This window comes from Seriola lalandi, unplaced genomic scaffold (assembly GCF_002814215.2).
Source record: "Seriola lalandi dorsalis isolate HSWRI2012SDOR001 ecotype SW California unplaced genomic scaffold, Sedor1 jcf7180002054884, whole genome shotgun sequence".
In the NCBI taxonomy this organism is placed as follows: Eukaryota; Metazoa; Chordata; class Actinopteri; order Carangiformes; family Carangidae; genus Seriola; species Seriola lalandi.
In genome coordinates this window covers 143,864-161,457 of record NW_019525436.1, presented here as the reverse complement: position 1 = coordinate 161,457, position 17,594 = coordinate 143,864, and the positions used below count along the sequence as shown (strand labels likewise).

The 17,594-nt window shown below is 40.0% G+C and overlaps 2 protein-coding genes and 2 non-coding genes across 4 annotated transcripts; all 4 read right to left on the bottom strand.

Moving 5' to 3' along the window:
* Nucleotides 1-877: 877 nt before the first annotated feature.
* On the bottom strand, nt 878-5,356 carry LOC111671555 (prostaglandin E synthase 3). Its single transcript, XM_023428675.2, has 8 exons — nt 5,164-5,356; nt 2,973-3,086; nt 2,248-2,317; nt 2,037-2,135; nt 1,808-1,897; nt 1,198-1,254; nt 1,046-1,073; nt 878-923 (listed from the first exon to the last, which is right to left on the bottom strand). Coding segments are annotated over exons 1-8 (480 nt in total). The 5' UTR covers nt 5,166-5,356; the 3' UTR covers nt 878-903.
* Nucleotides 5,357-8,616: 3,260 nt separating this feature from the next.
* Nucleotides 8,617-17,083, bottom strand: naca (nascent polypeptide associated complex subunit alpha). Its single transcript, XM_023428632.2, has 9 exons — nt 17,018-17,083; nt 15,792-15,866; nt 10,767-12,431; nt 10,171-10,256; nt 9,810-9,887; nt 9,553-9,699; nt 9,192-9,320; nt 8,965-9,087; nt 8,617-8,739 (listed from the first exon to the last, which is right to left on the bottom strand). Exons 2-9 carry the CDS (start codon nt 15,859-15,861, stop codon nt 8,725-8,727), a joined length of 2,313 nt encoding a protein of 770 aa, XP_023284400.1. The 5' UTR covers nt 15,862-15,866; nt 17,018-17,083; the 3' UTR covers nt 8,617-8,724.
* Nucleotides 8,812-8,885, bottom strand: LOC111671556 (small nucleolar RNA SNORD59). Its single transcript, XR_002761952.1, has one exon. It is a non-coding gene; the product is annotated as a small nucleolar RNA SNORD59 (small nucleolar RNA).
* Nucleotides 9,975-10,048, bottom strand: LOC111671557 (small nucleolar RNA SNORD59). The gene has a single exon (XR_002761953.1). It is a non-coding gene; the product is annotated as a small nucleolar RNA SNORD59 (small nucleolar RNA).
* Nucleotides 17,084-17,594: the final 511 nt, after the last annotated feature.

The window sequence follows — 17,594 nt, the reverse complement described above, 5'->3', positions numbered from 1 at the left end:
TCGGTCCAACACTCCCTCACCAACAAGGGAGGATCTGTTCTAGATGAACAAACGGAAAGAACCTGGAGGATAGCAACAAACCATATGATGCTGAGGCCCAACCAAGCTTCAAGCCTCTTTGTCAGCTGCAAAACATTTCACCTTGCTTCTGCCATCTAACATGAGTGTGCATGTTAGGTGGGTATGCAGGGAGGAACTGTTAAGATACTAAAATGTGGAATTCATTCAGTTTACCAAAGTAGGTGATCACTGGGAAGATGCAAATGTTTCTGCGATGATTTCAGATTATTCCAATTTTACAAACATTAAACAAGAAGTAAAGGGAAACATGTAAGCTGGAAGGTTAAGCTACAGAAACAAAGACTGGCTTCCTGGATATCTAATTCACAGCACATGGAAGGCTTTGGAGGAACCCAATCAGTAAATGCATCTAATTCTTCTGATGTACATAGCTAGTGTTCTCCTAAATCATGGGATAAACTACACTGGTTGACTAACTTAAAACCACAACATTGGGAATGGGTGGGCCTTATCATTTTAAACCACAATTCATTTGAAAACAGATTGTAAATCTCTTAACACGTATTGCTCAGCTGAGGACAACTATACAGCTTTTCCAACAAATAATGTGTGCTTAGTTGTAATATTTAACAGTAAAACAAGATACCCAAAAGGTGCAGTACAGCAAATGGAAGTGGAGATAGCTGCTCTGTACAATACCATGCATATCAACCTTCAGTGGACTGATCGGTCAAGACTTTGGAGCTGAGGCTATGGATTTAAATATGACTACTGACTCATATGTACAGTTGTTTGTCACTGCCTTCAATTTCAAGATATACATTTGTTAAGATTCCTCTTGCCCCCTGTTCTTCCATTTTCTTTCCAGAGACTTACAGTCTTCTATTCCAAATCTGGCATTTCTGAAAGTAAAAGTAAAGCAGAGGTAACATTCAGCCTTCACATCCAAAAAGGCAGCCATTACCAGAAACTGTAACCATCTACAACAGTTGTAATTTGTGTTGTTCCAAAGGCTCACACTTACTCTCATCATCGCTATCTGCAGACTCATCCTAAACAGAAAAAGGTACAAGATTAGGTTGTAAAATGTTACACATCATTATCTGACTAGAGTTTCCCACAAGAAGTAGTAGCTTTTATTTTTGAATATAAAAGGTGGAAAAAAGAGATACTTACATCATCTGCACCATCTAGATCGGGTAGGTCATCTTCACCTCCCATGTTGTTCATCATCTGTAATATTACACCAGTATTGTTAAAGCTATGTCAATTCCTTTTCTTAAATGGAAAACATTCAACTTTTACATCTCTCTTGGTTTGAATCCATAATCTCATTTGTCAAGTTGGCACACAAAACGATACAAGTATACGCGGAATGATAAGACGTGTTTGCATTTGAGAATCAGACTATGGTGAACAATTTCTCCTCTTTGCAGAACTGTGTAGTTGAATTTTCCTTAATTAAAAAAGGAAAATTAATTCCTTAATTTCTGACTGGTATCATCAGATTATATTAAATGAAAAATGAAAAAGTATGCATATTTTACCATCCATTATTAAAAACATAATTATTCCATAACATTTTATTCTACCCACATTCACACAAGCTGTTCTGACATTTTGGGCCTTGGTCAAATGCCAGTTTTTGGGGTGGGCCTGTCTGTAATGTTGACTGACCGTATTAAAGCTGATACAACAATTTACAAAAAGCTTTTAACTATGTTTAAAAAAAGATCCCTTCAAAGTAATTATGAATTATTTAATCCCTACTAATCATAGTGCTTACATCTGAGAATTGATCGAAGTTGCCCATCTCTTCATCCGAGTCGTCCTCCCAGTCTTTCCAGTTGTTGAAGTCGACACTGAGCCAACTCAGCTGTGAAAACACAAAATCAATGCCACTCATTACGGGGATTTGATGAAATGAATCCAATTCCAATTACTGTAATGTTATGCATCAATTAACTGCATGATCCTTTATACTTAAGGACTGTGTTTGTCTGTGTATAACTGACCTTAGCCTTCTCTTTTGTTAGCCTCGGCCACGCCTTCCCTGGCTGCGCTTTTCGTAAATAGCACAACACTGAACGATCTGTGCGTTTGTGTTTGGATTCCTGCAATGAGGCAGAAAGAAACAGAGCAGTGAGTAATCAATTTTCAGGCTACAACTGTACAATCCCCTCTGCAGTATCTGCAATTTTAGTCAAAGCAATGATTCAGACTTACATTTTCATCAATAGCTTCAAAAAGGTCTATTTCATTCTCATGTTTGACATTGTCAGTTCCTCCAATACAACTGTGGAGAAAACAAAATTAACTTATTTTGGGAGAGAATAAAACAACAGACGTGTTAAGTGCAGACTACAAGACGTTGAAAATCTCAAACTACTGTTAGTGGAGTAATATATGGTGTATATATACACACCAGGAGTAATATATGGTGTATATATTACTCCACTTGGAGAAATCCACAACTGAGAAAACTGAAACCTTGAGAAGTGAAAAAACTCTAACTCCAACTGCTCGTTTGTTTTATTTCTTACTGTGTTACAGCATTTTTGCAAATTTTTCATGTATCTTATTATATCACTCAATCCCCTTTTCATGAAGCTTGTTTCATGCTTCCTATCGCATTAATAAAATAATTAATGGCTGTCTGGTGTGCTAAAAGAGGACAGCTCACAACGACGTGAGGACAGATCTCAGAACCACTGGGATAGAAGAACTGTTGTGACAGACAAGAGTGTAGACTCTGTGCCAACCTGAGGGTTTTTATCTCAGAAGTCTGAGTGGGAAAGGCAAATCATGGCAAAAGTCTTGTAATTGACACTAAACGTTACTCAACAAAAAGTATACTTAAAGAGTGGAACCAGCAACAATACATTTAATAAGAAATCATAATTAGACAATTTTTTATTGTCTGCTTTAAGAGTGAACATGAGGAAACATACCTGAAACCACACTTTGTTTTATCAAAATTGACTTTAACATCTTTGCTGTCTGCTACACAGAACTCTATAAAAACAGAGTCCCTCCTATCGTACCACTTGGCAGTTGCTGGATGCCTGTGAAAAGACAGAAAACACCAAAATATCAACACATGTAAACAGTCTGTTACAGAACTTAAGGCTATGATGCTTTCAAGACAAATTGAGTATCAAAATGTAATTTGCTGTGTCCATTTAAAAGTACAGCTCTGGCTACCTTTGTACAGAGCTTTAAACCATGTGGATCTGGTCCAAACCTTTCTTTCCTATTTTTTGTAAAACAGTAGAGCTCTTGCATGAAAAATACATCGGTGCTATTGACAGTTGAGCAAGTCTTCAGGCACAACAGCCTGCCTTCGGAAAAACCCCACGTATCAGGTTGCCACATTGCATCTAGTTACACATAGTGCTCCTGCAGCCTCTAAAGTGAAACATCTCTGTGTACTAAAACGTGACAAGTTAAATTAAATTAGATTAAGTCAGCTCAAGTTCTCCTACATTCAAGTCAATTTTATTTATATTGGGCCAAATCATAACAGAAGTTATCTCAGAGCACTTTTCATATAGAACAGGTCTAGACTGTACTCTACTCACAGTATTATAATATACAATACACAGTATACATACTATGCATATTACTGTACTTTTTACAGCAGAAACAGCAGAGTTTATTAATCAATTAATTGACAGTCAAATAAATACATTACATAAATATGTATATATTTTATATAAACATAAATTAGCAACTATTTTAATTATTGATTAATCATTTGAATCCTCTTTTCTTAGCAATTTTAAGCAAAAATGCCATATGTTCCTTTCTTCCACCTTCTCATTTGTGAGGACTTGCATCTTTTGTTGGTCTAACTTGACAGAAAACTGGATCATTTTAGATTTTGGCCTGTTGCCTTGGGCAAAGAAGCAATTGGATGATATCACCTTAGGCTAAGCAATTAACTGATTGATCAAGAAATTACTCAGCAGAATAATCAATAATAAAAATAATCTTTTGTTGCAAACTAATCATTTAAACATGTAGCAGCAAAAGTTCTAATCATGCTCAATTCAAACTCAAATCAACTGACTAAAACCCACACGATATCGCATTTACTATAATGCCCGAAAAAAAGCAAATAAAAAACTTTGAGACAGCCGATGTTTGTTTTAAAAAAAAATAACTATAACAATTATTAAATTACCAAAGTAGCTGCCAATGTATTTTCTGTTGATCTGCTAATCGATTAGCAAACTAATAGTTTCAGCGCTACCCACTAGTGTGTAAAGTTCAGTTATCAGTCTAACTTTACAGGTGCAGCTGCAAGACACGAGAGAAGCACAGGGAAGAATACAAGATCTTTTCTATCCGATTGGAAACAAAGAAAAAGTATTAAATGATGTGATTGTTCTTCCATTATACAGACTTACTAATAAGTACCTCACTGAGAAATAGACCTTCCAGTACAGTTACATGTCTGTGGTTGCAACTAATCAGTAACGACTCACTCACCCCTGATTATTGATTAGTTTGGATTTTGTTTAAGTAGATAAGATTTATTTAAAACTGCACATTTATGGATACTATTCTTCTTTTAGCAATGAACCGATGGCCTCATTAGCCAAATCCTCTTACAAATGATCGTGGACCAATATGAAGCTAGCATTAGGCAAAAATGTTTGACTAAACGTTGCTCACTCTTCACAACTTTGAGATCAAGCAGCTAACAATTGATAGTTTTACCTTGTTAACATTCCCGTTTACAATTTTTAACGGTGATATCATGACTTCTGACACAAACCTGGTGCTAATCTAATGATCAATGGACACTCTGCTAGCCAAGCTAACAACGCTGACGTTAGCCGCTACGTTAGTTAAGCCATGCGGTGCACCTGACTCAAACATCAGGCAGAAGTAGCCGTCTTTACAGCTAATGCTGGGAACTAGGACCTTCTATAATAACTGCCTAGGTAAAGACCGTTCTTTAACCCGGTCCCCTACGTAGCGAGTTGCCGTTATCTTACATTTCACTAAGGCTAGGCCGACCTCCCGCCTTTGCGAAAGCATGTTGTCTGACGGCTAACGGTAGCTAGCTAGTAAAGCATGTTTTACTACCACTTTCCCTCTGTTGTATCCTAACGTTAACTTTCCACCACTTACATGTTTAGGCGTGAAGTGAGCCTCTTTTTCGCAGATAAAGCAGTCTTGTGAGGAAAAAATGGTAATGCCTGCAAAAAGAAGGAATGCTGCCCACACACAGCTACTGCAAACGCCTCTATCCAGTGGACTGTAATACTCCGGATGTTCTTGCGTATCTCGGGATGAGAATGGCAGTTCTGACGCAGCTGGAGCGTACTAGACGTTTCTAGAGCTTTCAGCCACAGCTGCGGGTGATGTGAGGGAGGCAACCTCGCATTTAATGGGAATTTCTATGGTCTCCGTACCACCCAGTATGATCACTTCAAATAATCTTATCCATGGCCGAAAATTTGATTATAAAGCAACAAAAATCATATTTATTTTGATTATCTTAATTTACTTTTATTTTTTGTTTGCCTTTAAAGCTCGTGCCAAATATGTGCATTTACCAAGGGCGTTACAAACAGGTAAACATCTCAAATCCATGACAATAATCAAGATGGGAATATATTCTAATAAGGCACCATTTATAAAGGGTGTATAAGCAATCTTTATTACTAGTTAATTAACTATTTATTAATGCTTATAGATCAGTTATTAGCCATTAGCAAGAACAACTTTTGGGTTGCCAGGTTGTGCAAAATCCTCCCCATTTGTCTCTTGTGGATTATGACTGATCGCTAAAGCATTGATGATATATTAACCATTAATTAAAGATGATAAAGCCATTATAAATGGCGCCTTAACAGAAGGAGGAGCCAATAAATTATATATCATGTATATTTAAATAAAAAACAATACCCTTATTTGTTGAATGGTAAATGCATTGTCTTGTGTTTTCCACTTGTAAGGCTGCTACTAATGATTATTTCCATCATCGATTATCAATGATTATTTTCTGAATTGATTATTTCATCTAAAAATGTCAGGAGATAGTCAAAACTAGCCGAAGAAATAATTGTACAGAAGTAAATGTTAAAGGAATACACAAATATAAGCAGTTTATGATTCGGAAGCAGTAATCTGAGTGATTCAGTCATCAAAATAGTGGAGTACAAATGTTTTCTTTTTTCTTGTCTTTATTGTCTTTTTGGACATGAGATCCTATAAGTGGTAATAAAAAAAAAAATACAAATGTAATGGTTCATGAATATAATGGGAATTTCGTAGCATCCGTTTGTTTATCTATGGTGATTGTGTCCCCTCCAGACTTTCTATGATACTCTGCTTGGATTAATAATCTGTGTTTGATCATTTTTTTCCACAAAACAATTCTGTGAAAAATTCTTAAAATGACATTTCCTCTTCCTACCTAATTAAAATCCAATATCTATGAACATGTAGGCTATTGTAAATATTATTCATTTAAAAGGCTGAACTACTGGTCACACCATGTCTCATACTTCACTGAAAATTCCATTCTAGGTTTTGGTACACTGGAGGATTGCACTAAATTGCTTTCTGAGCCATGATCAGTTTTAAAACTAGTTTTGATGTCACAGATTCATGCTTGCACATACATGTACATGTCTAAAATTGAGATTTAAAGTGAGCACAGAGAAATGTCAGCAGATGAATGTGAAAACAGCCTTTGGGTGTCAGGTTGCTAATGCATGACTCTGCACAGTGAAGGTCAAACATCCAAGTTAAGTAACAATAAGCGGTTTATGCCTCCCATTAACTGTAGACCTTCAAATCTTTTGTCTATTTCTCTTGACAATGTCACTGCTGAAAATGAAGCTTTCCTTACAACATTTATCTAATAGATCCAGGCTTACATACCTGTACTATCTCCAAAGAGGTCAGGTCTTGTGGGAGTTTAGCATGAAGTAGTCATAGCTGGATAAAAGCTGGATGGGGCCATGCTGGGAGTTTGGGTAAGTGACCAAACTCCATATACAGGTGGTGAAAAGAATCTCAAAGACTCTAGTAGCCACGCTATAGCAGAGAAACAAAACATTTGACAAGAGGAAGTTTTATTAGTCTAAAAACTCAAACTAAAAACTACAGTGTTTATCTCCATTAACTGCTACTTTTTCAACTTCAATTCCTCAAAACATGAAAATTGAGGTGTCACAAGCAGGTCACAGTTTGCTTCCAGCAGCCAGTTAGGACTGGCATTCACACCTCTGGTTCCACAGCTACCTAATACACAGAACATTTGGAAAGTGTTCAGACCCCTTAAATTTTTCACATTTTGTTATGTTGGAGCCTTATGCTAAAATAAAATAATAATAAAAAAAAAAACAATGACCCATAGTGACAAAGCAAAAACAGAATCTTAGAATTTTTTGCAAATTCATTAAAAAGGGAAAAATGAAATATCTCATTGACTTAAGTATTCAGACCTTTTGCTAAGACACTTGAAATCTACCTCAGGTTGCTCCCATTTCTCTGCCTACCTTGAAATGTTTTTACACTTAGATTTGAGTCCACCTGTGGTAAATTCATCTGATTGGACATGATTTGGACAGGCACACACCTGTCTTTATAAGGTGTGACAGCTGACAATGCCCATCAAAGCAAAAACTAAGCCATGAGGAGGAAAGAACTGCCTGCACAGTGGCCTCCATGATTCTTAGAAGAAGTTCAGAACAACCAGGGCTCCTCCTAGAGCTGGCTGCTAGGCCTAACTGATCCTTCAGGGGAAAAGGGCCTTTGTAAGAGAAGTGACCAAGAATCCGATGGTAATCTGGTTGAGCTCCAGAGATCCTGTGTGGAGATGAGAGAAACTTCCAGAAGGACAACCATCACTGCAGCACTCCACCGGAGGCTTTCTGGCCGAGTGGCCAGATGGAAACCTCTTCTCAGCGAGAAACATACGAGTTTGCAAATACACACCTAAAGGACTTGCAGCTTCACAACAAAATGTGAAAAAGTGGCTTAAGAAATGTCCATTCACCTCAGCCAGGCAAAGTGTTAATGATCAAGCTTAGCTCAAAGTGGGGTACCTTGATTGTCAAATGTGTGGGCTTTTGTATGTCATAACCCTCCTTATCCCCGTGTTTCCTCTCTACACCAACTATCAAATAAAGTCAATCCAAAAAAGTTTAGCTGAAAATAACAAGCAGATGAACTAACTGAATTACCAGCCCCGTCACCCACATAAGTTCAAGTACATGTATTTTGACACAAACAACAGGGTACCAGTGGCTTGGTGGTTTGTCACATTTATTAAGAGGCTTAAAGGCTTGAATCTCAGCATTGGTCTGAATACTGGGACTCTGTGTGTCACGTTTGGTGTTGTGTCCTCTACAATGTAAGGCTGTAACTGGTTCAGCTTCCTATGACCTCTAAAAAGGAATATAAAAGGGTAAAGAAAATGGAAGGAAGATTCCCGATAAAAATCCATATTTCCATTAGGCCCGTTTAAGGACACCTGCCCCTCCCTGCCTTGACCACACTAATAATCAATCCACAATTAACCCCCCCCCCCACACACACACACACCCCAATGAACAGCAAACACCAAAATTTGATTTGATCAAGCCACAACTTTATTTCCATCTTGGGTATAAATTGTATAAACGAGTTTAGATTAAATCAGCAACCTTTCTTCAACTCTTTGTTGACAGGGTCCCATTACATTGTCAACTCCTGCAAAGGGAACAAAAAAAGATTTGTTAGCGTACGTTTTAAGAATAATTTTTTCAGTTCACAGAGTTTCTCTCTTCTCAGGACAGAAATGTTGGCTTCAGTAAACTCAGAAGAACGAAAGTCACTGTATTATTCATCACTGAAGAGTTATCCACATACAAATGGCTTATTGAGAATGACTCCAAACAATTTTCCTAACATTAGAAAAGGTTTTCATAGTCTTACCATAATAGCATTGACAATGTCGTTGTTGTTGTTTTTCAGGGCGCGTACAGCCTTCGCCCGCGACACGTTGGCTTGTGACATGACGAGTTCAATGTCCTTGACCTCAACTCCGGTCTCATCAACCTATAAAAATAACGTGGGCAGAAATTTGTAACACCTCATCTCATGAACCAAGAATACATATTAATTAGCATAGACTTGACTTGAATAGAAGCGTATTATCTTACCTCTTCTTCTTCGCTCTCCTCCTGTACTGTTGGCGTCTGTGTGTTTTCCTGGATGTTTGATACAGCTTCTCCCTGTACCTTGAATTTTTCTGCGGCAGCCAGCTGGGCTTGCTGGGAAAGATCTTCAATCTGGAGTGCACGAGAGATGGCAAAATGGGACATGAATACAACATTTGGCAGTAACATTTTAGCCGTGGACATTCTCTAACATTTTGACCAAATCTCTCAATGAGTCTATTCTGCTGCCTTTAAAAAAATGCTAAGAATAGACAAGCTGGTTGGAGCAATGTTATTACTTATTACTCGACACCTTAAGATGGCACCAAGACTAATGTGGCTTGTATTGTTACTGGCTACATACCTTAGCTTCACCGAAGACGATGTATGTGTCTGATGCAGGGCTCTTGTAGACATCTGGCTTGGTGATGACAAACAAGATGTTCTTTGACTTGCGAATCGTAACCCTGGTGACCCCTGTTACCTGCCTGAGACCAAGCTTTGACATTGCCTGCAAGAAATTAAAATCATTTTACAAATGTGGCAAATTTTGACCATTACAAAGAAAAGCACCATTCAAATTAAAAACACCCATTGTAATGGTAAAGTTAAGCTTGTTACCTTCCGCGCCTTCTTTTCACTGCGGCTCTGTTTGGCTTTGCTGACAGGCTCCTCATCTATCTCAGCGGCTGCTGCAAGCTATAAGAGATTCATACACATTCAATGTCAATAAGTACATATAGACCCGATACAAATTGTGAAGGTACGTCACTAGTTTTAAGTTTCTCTTCTCAGGACAGAAAGGCTGGCTTCAGTACACTCAGAAGAACGAAAGTCACTGTGCAAATCATCACAGAAGAGTTACAGACCAACGACATCTGCCGAAAACATTTGACATAGCCAGTAGATGTTGTAATGGTCCTGTTTGTTTGGGCTCTAATCAACAGTGAACACAATATTCAAGAACAGACTGAACACTCACCTGAGCTTGCTGTGTCTGTGTCTGTGCAGAGTCCTGTTCCTCCAGGTCAGGGACTGAGTCATCGCTGTCCGACTCAGTGCCGGAGCCTACAAAAACCACCAACAGAAACCAAAATTATTAACATGGCACCTTTCACACAGGTGTACCCATGAAAGTTATTTTGTAAATAAGATGCATCATTCCTAGAGAATAAAAAGAGATGTATCCATGTATATTTGTATTGCTTGAACTTAATGCTACACAATCACAATAATTAGAGCTTTTTAACCTCAAATCCAATGTGCTCTGTATGTTGAGAACATGATTCCCCTTCAATCTAATACCCTATTTACCAAAGTGACAAGACATTTTTACTAAATAAAGACTGATGGACATCATATGATCACACAAGTATGTATCAGTATATAACCACAGAACAGACTTTTTTCCCCAAAACCAGATGCATCCATGTCAACAATAGGTAGAATCTTGAAACAAATGTTATTTATACTGCACAACCTTGGAGAATGGCATATCTAAGCATCTGAGCAGTTCCCAGATTGCAGTGACAGTTGGAAAAACAGATGGCACAAAAGAGGAGAGAAAGAAGAAAATACCCTTGTCGTTCTTGATCACAGGCTCCACTTTGGCTGGTGTTTTAGCAGGTGTGTGGGCAGGTTTGGGTGATGAGACAGGTTCAGAAGGAGCTGTACCGATTACCTCAACCTCAGGTTTAACAGGGGCAGGTTTTGCAACTGCCTCAGCAAATGTGAGTTTACGGGGAATTGGGGCAGGAACGGCAGGCTCAACAGGCTCAACTGGAACGGGTTTTAAGGGAGCAGTTGAAGGTTCAGCTAGTGGTTTGGCAGGCTTGGCAACCTCAGCAGGTGCGGCCTGAACCTCAACCAATTTGGCCTCAGTAACTTCCTTGGCACCCTTCACAGGAGCTGGCTTGGAAATCTCAGCAGAAACTGGTTTAGGTTCTGCAGCTGGCTTGACAACCTCAACAGGGGCAGATTTGACATCTGGTTTTACAGTCTTAGAAGCAGCAGCAGCTTTAGTTTCTTCAACTTGTTTAGGAGCCTTGTCAGGGACAGTTTTAGCCTCAACAGGTGGTTTAGCAGCCTTAACAGGAGCTGGTTTGGCCTCAACAGCTGGCTTAGCAGCCTTAACAGGAGCTGGTTTGGCCTCAACAGCTGGCTTAGCAACCTCAACAGGAGCTGGTTTGGCCTCAACAGCTGGCTTAGCAGCCTCAACTTGAGCAGGTTTGACCTGAGCAGGTGGTTTAGCAACCTTAACGGGAGCTGCTTTGGCCTCAACAGCGGGCTTAGCAGCCTTAATGGGAGCTGCTTTGGCCTCAACAGCGGGCTTAGCAGCCTTAACGGGAGCTGCTTTGGCCTCAACAGCGGGCTTAGCAGCCTTAACAGGAGCTGCTTTGGCCTCAACGGCTGGCTTAGCAGCCTCAACTGGAGTAGGTTTGGCCTCAACAGCTGGTTTAGCAGCCTTAACAGGAGCTGGTTTGGTCTCAACAGGAGCTGGTTTAACAGCTGGCTTAGCAGCCTCCTGTTTGGCCTTTGCAAGTGGCTTGGCAGCCTCAACAGGAGCAGGTTTGGCCTCAACAGCTGGCTTAACAGCCTCAACGGCACCCTCTTTAACAGGGGGCACGAATACAGGCATTTTAATTGGCTTCTCAGGTGGGATCAGTGGAGGAAGATCATCATCTGCCACTTTTGATGAAGCTACCTTAACTTCAAATGACTTGGGGGGGCTAGAAGCAAGAGTATCTGAAAATGAAACTGGTGCTGCTACAGCAGGCTTTGAGGTAACTTTGAAAGCAGCTGGTGCTGCTACAGGCTTTGTAGCCGCTGGTGAGGGTTTCTTTGTCTCTGCTGGAGCAGGTTTAGCTTCAACTACAGTTTGCTTGGGGCTCGCCTGTATTGGTTTTTCATTGGCGGCAGTGACCTCAGGGGCAGGAGCAGGCACAAATGCCTCTCCTTTCTTAGCTTTTCCTTGTTTGCCAGCCTTGACAACCTTTGGGGTGGAACGGTTAGCCTGATTAGCAGAAGAGCTAGCAGGTGAAGAGGCTAGGGGAGATATAACAGGTGACAAGGGGGTAGAGGGAGCAGATTTTGGTGAGGTAGGAGAAGAGGAAGAGGCAGACATAGAGGATCGTTTTCTTCTGCCAGGGACAGCCTTTGGGGCAGAAGAACCCTGCGCACTCTTGGCACCTTTGCCTTTAGGTTTGGCAGGGCCAGAAGCTGCCTGAGGTTGCTGGGAGGAAGCTGGGGCAGAAGGTGTAGCAGAATAGAGAAAGACTCTTTAAAATTTTTGATGGGAATGTTCAAGTCTTACTCATGCGGGTTAAATGGTCTCAAACCAAGACGCAACCATCTTTCTTACGGTTAGGAAAAGGACCTGCCTAACTTGACTGATGCAAACTGCCACTCAAAATGCAGAGTACATACTACCAACTTCCACACAGAAAACCATTCTATATTTAGTCAGGATGCACTTAGGATGAAAAGGAAAATGCATATTACACCACTGCATCTCATAATGAAATGTAACACGAAGGGCTTTTGCTACATAGACATAGCACCACTGACCGTGGTGGTGCTATGACCACCAGTGTTTCAAGGAAAAAACTTAAATGAACTGTTCAACCCTATTTTGCTTTTTTAAAAACTACATATGTATTTCATCTAAAATAACTTTAGTCAAACAAATCCATTCCTAGTGAAATAATAATTCACTGTCCCTTTTAATAATGATCAACAATTTTAATTGGTGGTAAGGGCGATTGTATGAGAACAGGTTATAGAAAGAATAATTACCCTTTTAAAGAAGATTACAGTGCTACAGATGTAGACAAAAACAATATCAAACTCCAAACCAGTCATGGCCTACCCTGCAAAAAATATAACTGAGGCAGCACTAGGACTATATGTTGAGTTGAAAACAACATGAACTTTTACCAATCATGTTATCACTTGTGAAAAATATGCCCAACCTGACCAAAAAGGTGCATTCAAGAGATGGGTGCAAAAAGTGGAGGGGTGGGGGAGTAGACCCTGCTGAAACGAACCTGAGAGGTGGCGAGTGGAAATGGATGGGCCTTCACATTTGGAGGTCCCCTTTGATTGAATGCCCTTGGAGAGAAGTATAACAGGTTCCTTCTTGTCAAGATTTTTGTTTTGAGTTGCCATGTCGATGTTCACATCACCAGGCAATACTTCTTGAGGTGCATCCAGGCAAAGGTTCCTCGGACCCTCTTCTGCCATCTCCCTATCATCACTATTTGCACTGACGTCTTCAGGAGCAGATGGTTTTGGATCATCAGGAATTTTCCCTGCCACTGTTCCCAGCTCTTCTCCGGAGGCCTTCTCTTCTCCAGAGGCCTTCTCTTCTACAGAAATCTGCTTAACATCTTTGCTGGCCACTTCTTCAGCAGAAACGACTGACTCCTGACTTTGTACCTCTTTAGTTGGAGGCTCAGCAGTAGGCATGGACTCTTCAGGAACTGGCGAACCACACGAAGCCCCTGGTGGGTCAGCAGGTGCCCCTTGCTGTGAAACAGATGTTTCTTCCAACCCAGTTGCAGCAACACCATTTTGTTGATCGCCACTAGTCTGAATGCTTGCTTCTTCTGGGGAGCTCATCTCTTGAGCAGGAACAGAGGTTTCTGGAGGATTCTCCATTGGGGTTGCCTTGTTCACTGTAGGAACAGCCATCTCAGGGGGAGAATTCATTACTCCTGTAGCTGATGAAGGAAGAGCTACGGGAGTAACAGGGGGAAGGGGGGATGTTTGAGGAGTTCCAATTGCAAAATTTAAGAGCTTCATGGATACACTGAAGTGAAAAAGAAATTGTGTTCCACACGTGAACAAAACGATGAGTTTGTGAGAAAGTTCAACAATGTGGAACTGGCTCGACATGCCAGTGTAAAAAAAAAAGAAAAAAAAGAAAAGGGGTGTTGGGTGCCCTCAAAGAACAAAAAGTGCACATGTTCCAAACTCCATGCAGTGTCCAAGACCTTCTTTAGTCCAAAACAGCAGCCTGTGCATGTAAATAACCTATGAATCCATTTACTGTCTTTAACCAATACCACACTAGACTGCACTCATGAACTCTGTATACATTATTGCACTGCTTCTTGGCACGGTCTATAGAGTAATTATGCAGGAGTCATTGTATTAATAGTTAAACATCCAAAATAACTTTGCAATCTATTTCAATTGCCTTTTATTCCAAGATAAAAGCATTGTGGGCAACCACAATAGGGTGCTGGTTGACAAGCTGTCACAAACGCATTCGCAGTATCCTTCCTAACTCAACTACATATCCAGTTTGATTTAAGCTAAACTAGTGACACTCCATTTTAGGTCACAAGCCCAACTGAAATAAATAAGGGTGTTAAAGTTATTGCTCTTCATCCTTGTACTGTACATTTAAGTATTACAGCGCAGTCGAAATTCCCTTTGCGAGTTGAAACAAGTTTAAAGTTAAGGACTACTGGTGACTTCATTTAATGGTCTCCTCTATGGTGCACACACTCAAAAGTTTGGAAACAAATTCAAAACAAATGTGTTTGATGGCAGCTTTTCACCATGTATGTACAGTGTAGTATATGTCACTGAATCCTCTTGGTATTTTTACATTTGGTTGTAATGGAGGAGCTACTGCTGATTGACAGGCTAAGCTGTTTCTTTAGTGCCTGCTGCAACTGATCAGTTGATACAGAAGTCTATGCCCCACCCCTGAGCAAGCGCCTCCACCCACTTACCAACCATTTCTACAGGAAAACACTGAGGTGCATGTGTGAACAGTGATGCTCAAGAATTTATCAAAAATACATGTGATTGGATTTATCTGGTGTCCATGATAGTTGAAGACTGGTTGTGACTGAGTTTAGAAAAATTTACACTTTTTTAACCAGATGCAAGATTTAATCTTACTTTTGGTCAAGAACACCACGTACAATATGCAAACTGGTGACTTTTGAAAGATGTCTACTGATATTAAACTATTTGTCAGCATAACACTTCAGAAAATTACATACAAGTATTGACCACATGTATTGCACTATAAACAATATAAGTTGTGTTTAATTTAACAGCTAAAAGAGGATATAAGCAAAGTTGTTACCAACAAGACCAGAATGATCTATTTTATACCATCAGCAACAAGGCTACTTCCAACTCGGTTTTCAAATAATTTATAGTGCACAGGGAAAACCACACTGAACACCATGCATTGTGTGATAAATCCAGTTGCCAGTGCAAGTCACCACACTCCATTGTGAGTTTGTGTAAATAAAAAGAGGGGTCCTGGATTACTCTTTTCAAGGCAAGGCAAGCAATATCAACACTGCAAATTCCTCATTGATCAAACTACTGTTACAAATGTCTCAACACATGGCTGGTGAGAGTCAAAATAACTGTCACCTGTTATGTCCACTCAGTGTCCAGCCAGCTGAGTCAACTCCTAAACCAAATAATGTTCCAATCATCCAATATTGATCCTTTGCTCAACAAATAACCTTCCACAGATGATTACTTGTTGACCAATTCACAAGTTCTGAGAGTTCAAGGACCCCTTTCTCGTATTGCATGCATGTTCATGTCAAGTTAAAATATACAAACCAGTCTCCACTTGAGGCTGCTGCATCTCCTGTTCGGTGACTGGGACCGTTTCTGTGGCTTCACCAGGCATGGTTGCTTGTGAGAAGAAATGAGGGAGAAGACAGTTCATTAGCACAAGTTAAGTTTTAATAACTTCTAGTGTTCACGGTCTTTCGTTGTTGGGCCCCTATTGGCCCCCACTTTATTTGGCAGTTTTATTATTACCCCTGGCAGCCAGAAATCAACTTAAGGGTGTTGAATCATTGAATAGTTGATTGACATACAATTGGCAACAAGTTTGATCATTGATTTTCATTTTTAAGCAAAAACAATGCGATCACATTGATGGACTTTGGGAAATAGTGGTTGCAACCTTACATAAAGATTTATGAAAGCAGAAAAATGTTGTTTCACTGCATTTTCTCCATCCTGAACACAATAGACCAGGTATAACCCCATTAGAGTTACACTTGTCCAACCTGGACATGATTAAGAGAGTAGACTATAGTAACTGTTTAAGAAATACAGTGTTAGATTTGAGAAACGTTTAATAACACAAATACGATTTGTTTCAACACAAATAGACCACAAGACCAAGTGTAGATCAAAATGCCCTGTGCTTTAACTTGTCAAATCCAGACCACATTAACCCAGAGAAGCTAAACACAGTTAAAAACACAGGTTCAGAAGAGTGAAATGTAAGTATCAGAAGCTAACTTCCGCATCGTTGTATTTAAGTAATTTAAGACAGCTTCTTTGGCACACAACGGATCACTAACGGACTGGTGAACCAGTTCAGACCATGAGTTGGAGTTGTCATAATCGGTTGAACGGGTGACCGAGCCCATGCTTTAGCCTGTGAGCTCCGTCTGTAACGTTACTCTCCGTTAGAGCCACGGTGAGCTAACTGGTGCTGTCAGCCTCGACATTAGGAAAGCTTAACCACCACTTTCTCCTTCAATTTGACCTCTTTAAAGTGACCACCTCGTTGTTACACCTGTAAACCTCACATCTCCTGCCGGCCCTGACAGGCTGCTAGTATAAACTGAAGTCATCATGTTCCCCCATTTTGAGCCGGTAATCGGAGGCACAACGGCGCATATATTACTGAACAGAGGGACCATGAAGGAGTAATAGCTGCATCGGCCTGTTCACTGGACTTTAATTAAGCACACGAAACGCTTGGTACAGACGGGAATATGTGAAAAAAGGCTGGATGATGTTGGATTTTCAGAGGAGACACTCACCGACTTGGGATGCTATATCCAAGATGGCTGTGAGAGAGAACTTCTAACCCCGGTATCACGGTAATATCCGCTTTAGAGCAGTATTTTCTACTTCCGGGTTATTTAAAGGCACAGTCCACATGTCTTTCACCATGAGTTACAGTTATAGCTTCGTAGAGTACACTGTCGAAGAGTCTGAACTCTGGAAATATAGGAATATTATGTTTCTCAACTGCTGTCTTCATACCAGCTCAAGGGCCCCAAAAGCACTAATATGAGATAGTCTTAAATTGACAATGACACAGAGTCCCTCTTTACTGGATGGAGGATAGAGGACCTGTCATAGTTGATATGCAGCTACTTCATTGGTAGCTACTTCATTGGTGCAAATTTCTAACATATTTATGATTAATCAACTTCAAATGCTATGTAGTAAACCTGGAGCTTTAGTGGCTCCTGGCCAATTGTCCACCTTAAACAGCCTTGTTAGTGGTATAAAACACACTGGAAACAATGTGAAATTAGTTGACAAATGTGACTGATAAAGTTTTAACAGCATTAGAAATGAACAATAACTTAGCCTCAATCCAATTGTAGC

Excerpts from the sequence above, each read along its gene's own strand:
- LOC111671555 (XM_023428675.2), bottom strand. Across the intron at positions 1,898-2,036 it reads TAACAAAAGAGAAGGCTAAG|CTGAGTTGGCTCAGTGTCGA; the intron begins GTCAGTTATACA and ends GTGTTTTCACAG. Across the intron at positions 1,074-1,197 it reads ATCTAGATGGTGCAGATGAT|GATGAGTCTGCAGATAGCGA; the intron begins GTAAGTATCTCT and ends TTTTCTGTTTAG.
- naca (XM_023428632.2), bottom strand. The coding sequence starts at position 15,861 with ATGCCTGGTGAAGCCACAGAAACGGTCCCAGTCACCGAACAGGAGATG. Across the intron at positions 10,257-10,766 it reads TGTGATCAAGAACGACAAGG|GCTCCGGCACTGAGTCGGAC; the intron begins GTATTTTCTTCT and ends TGGTTTTTGTAG. Across the intron at positions 9,888-10,170 it reads CACAGACACAGCAAGCTCAG|CTTGCAGCAGCCGCTGAGAT; the intron begins GTGAGTGTTCAG and ends AATCTCTTATAG.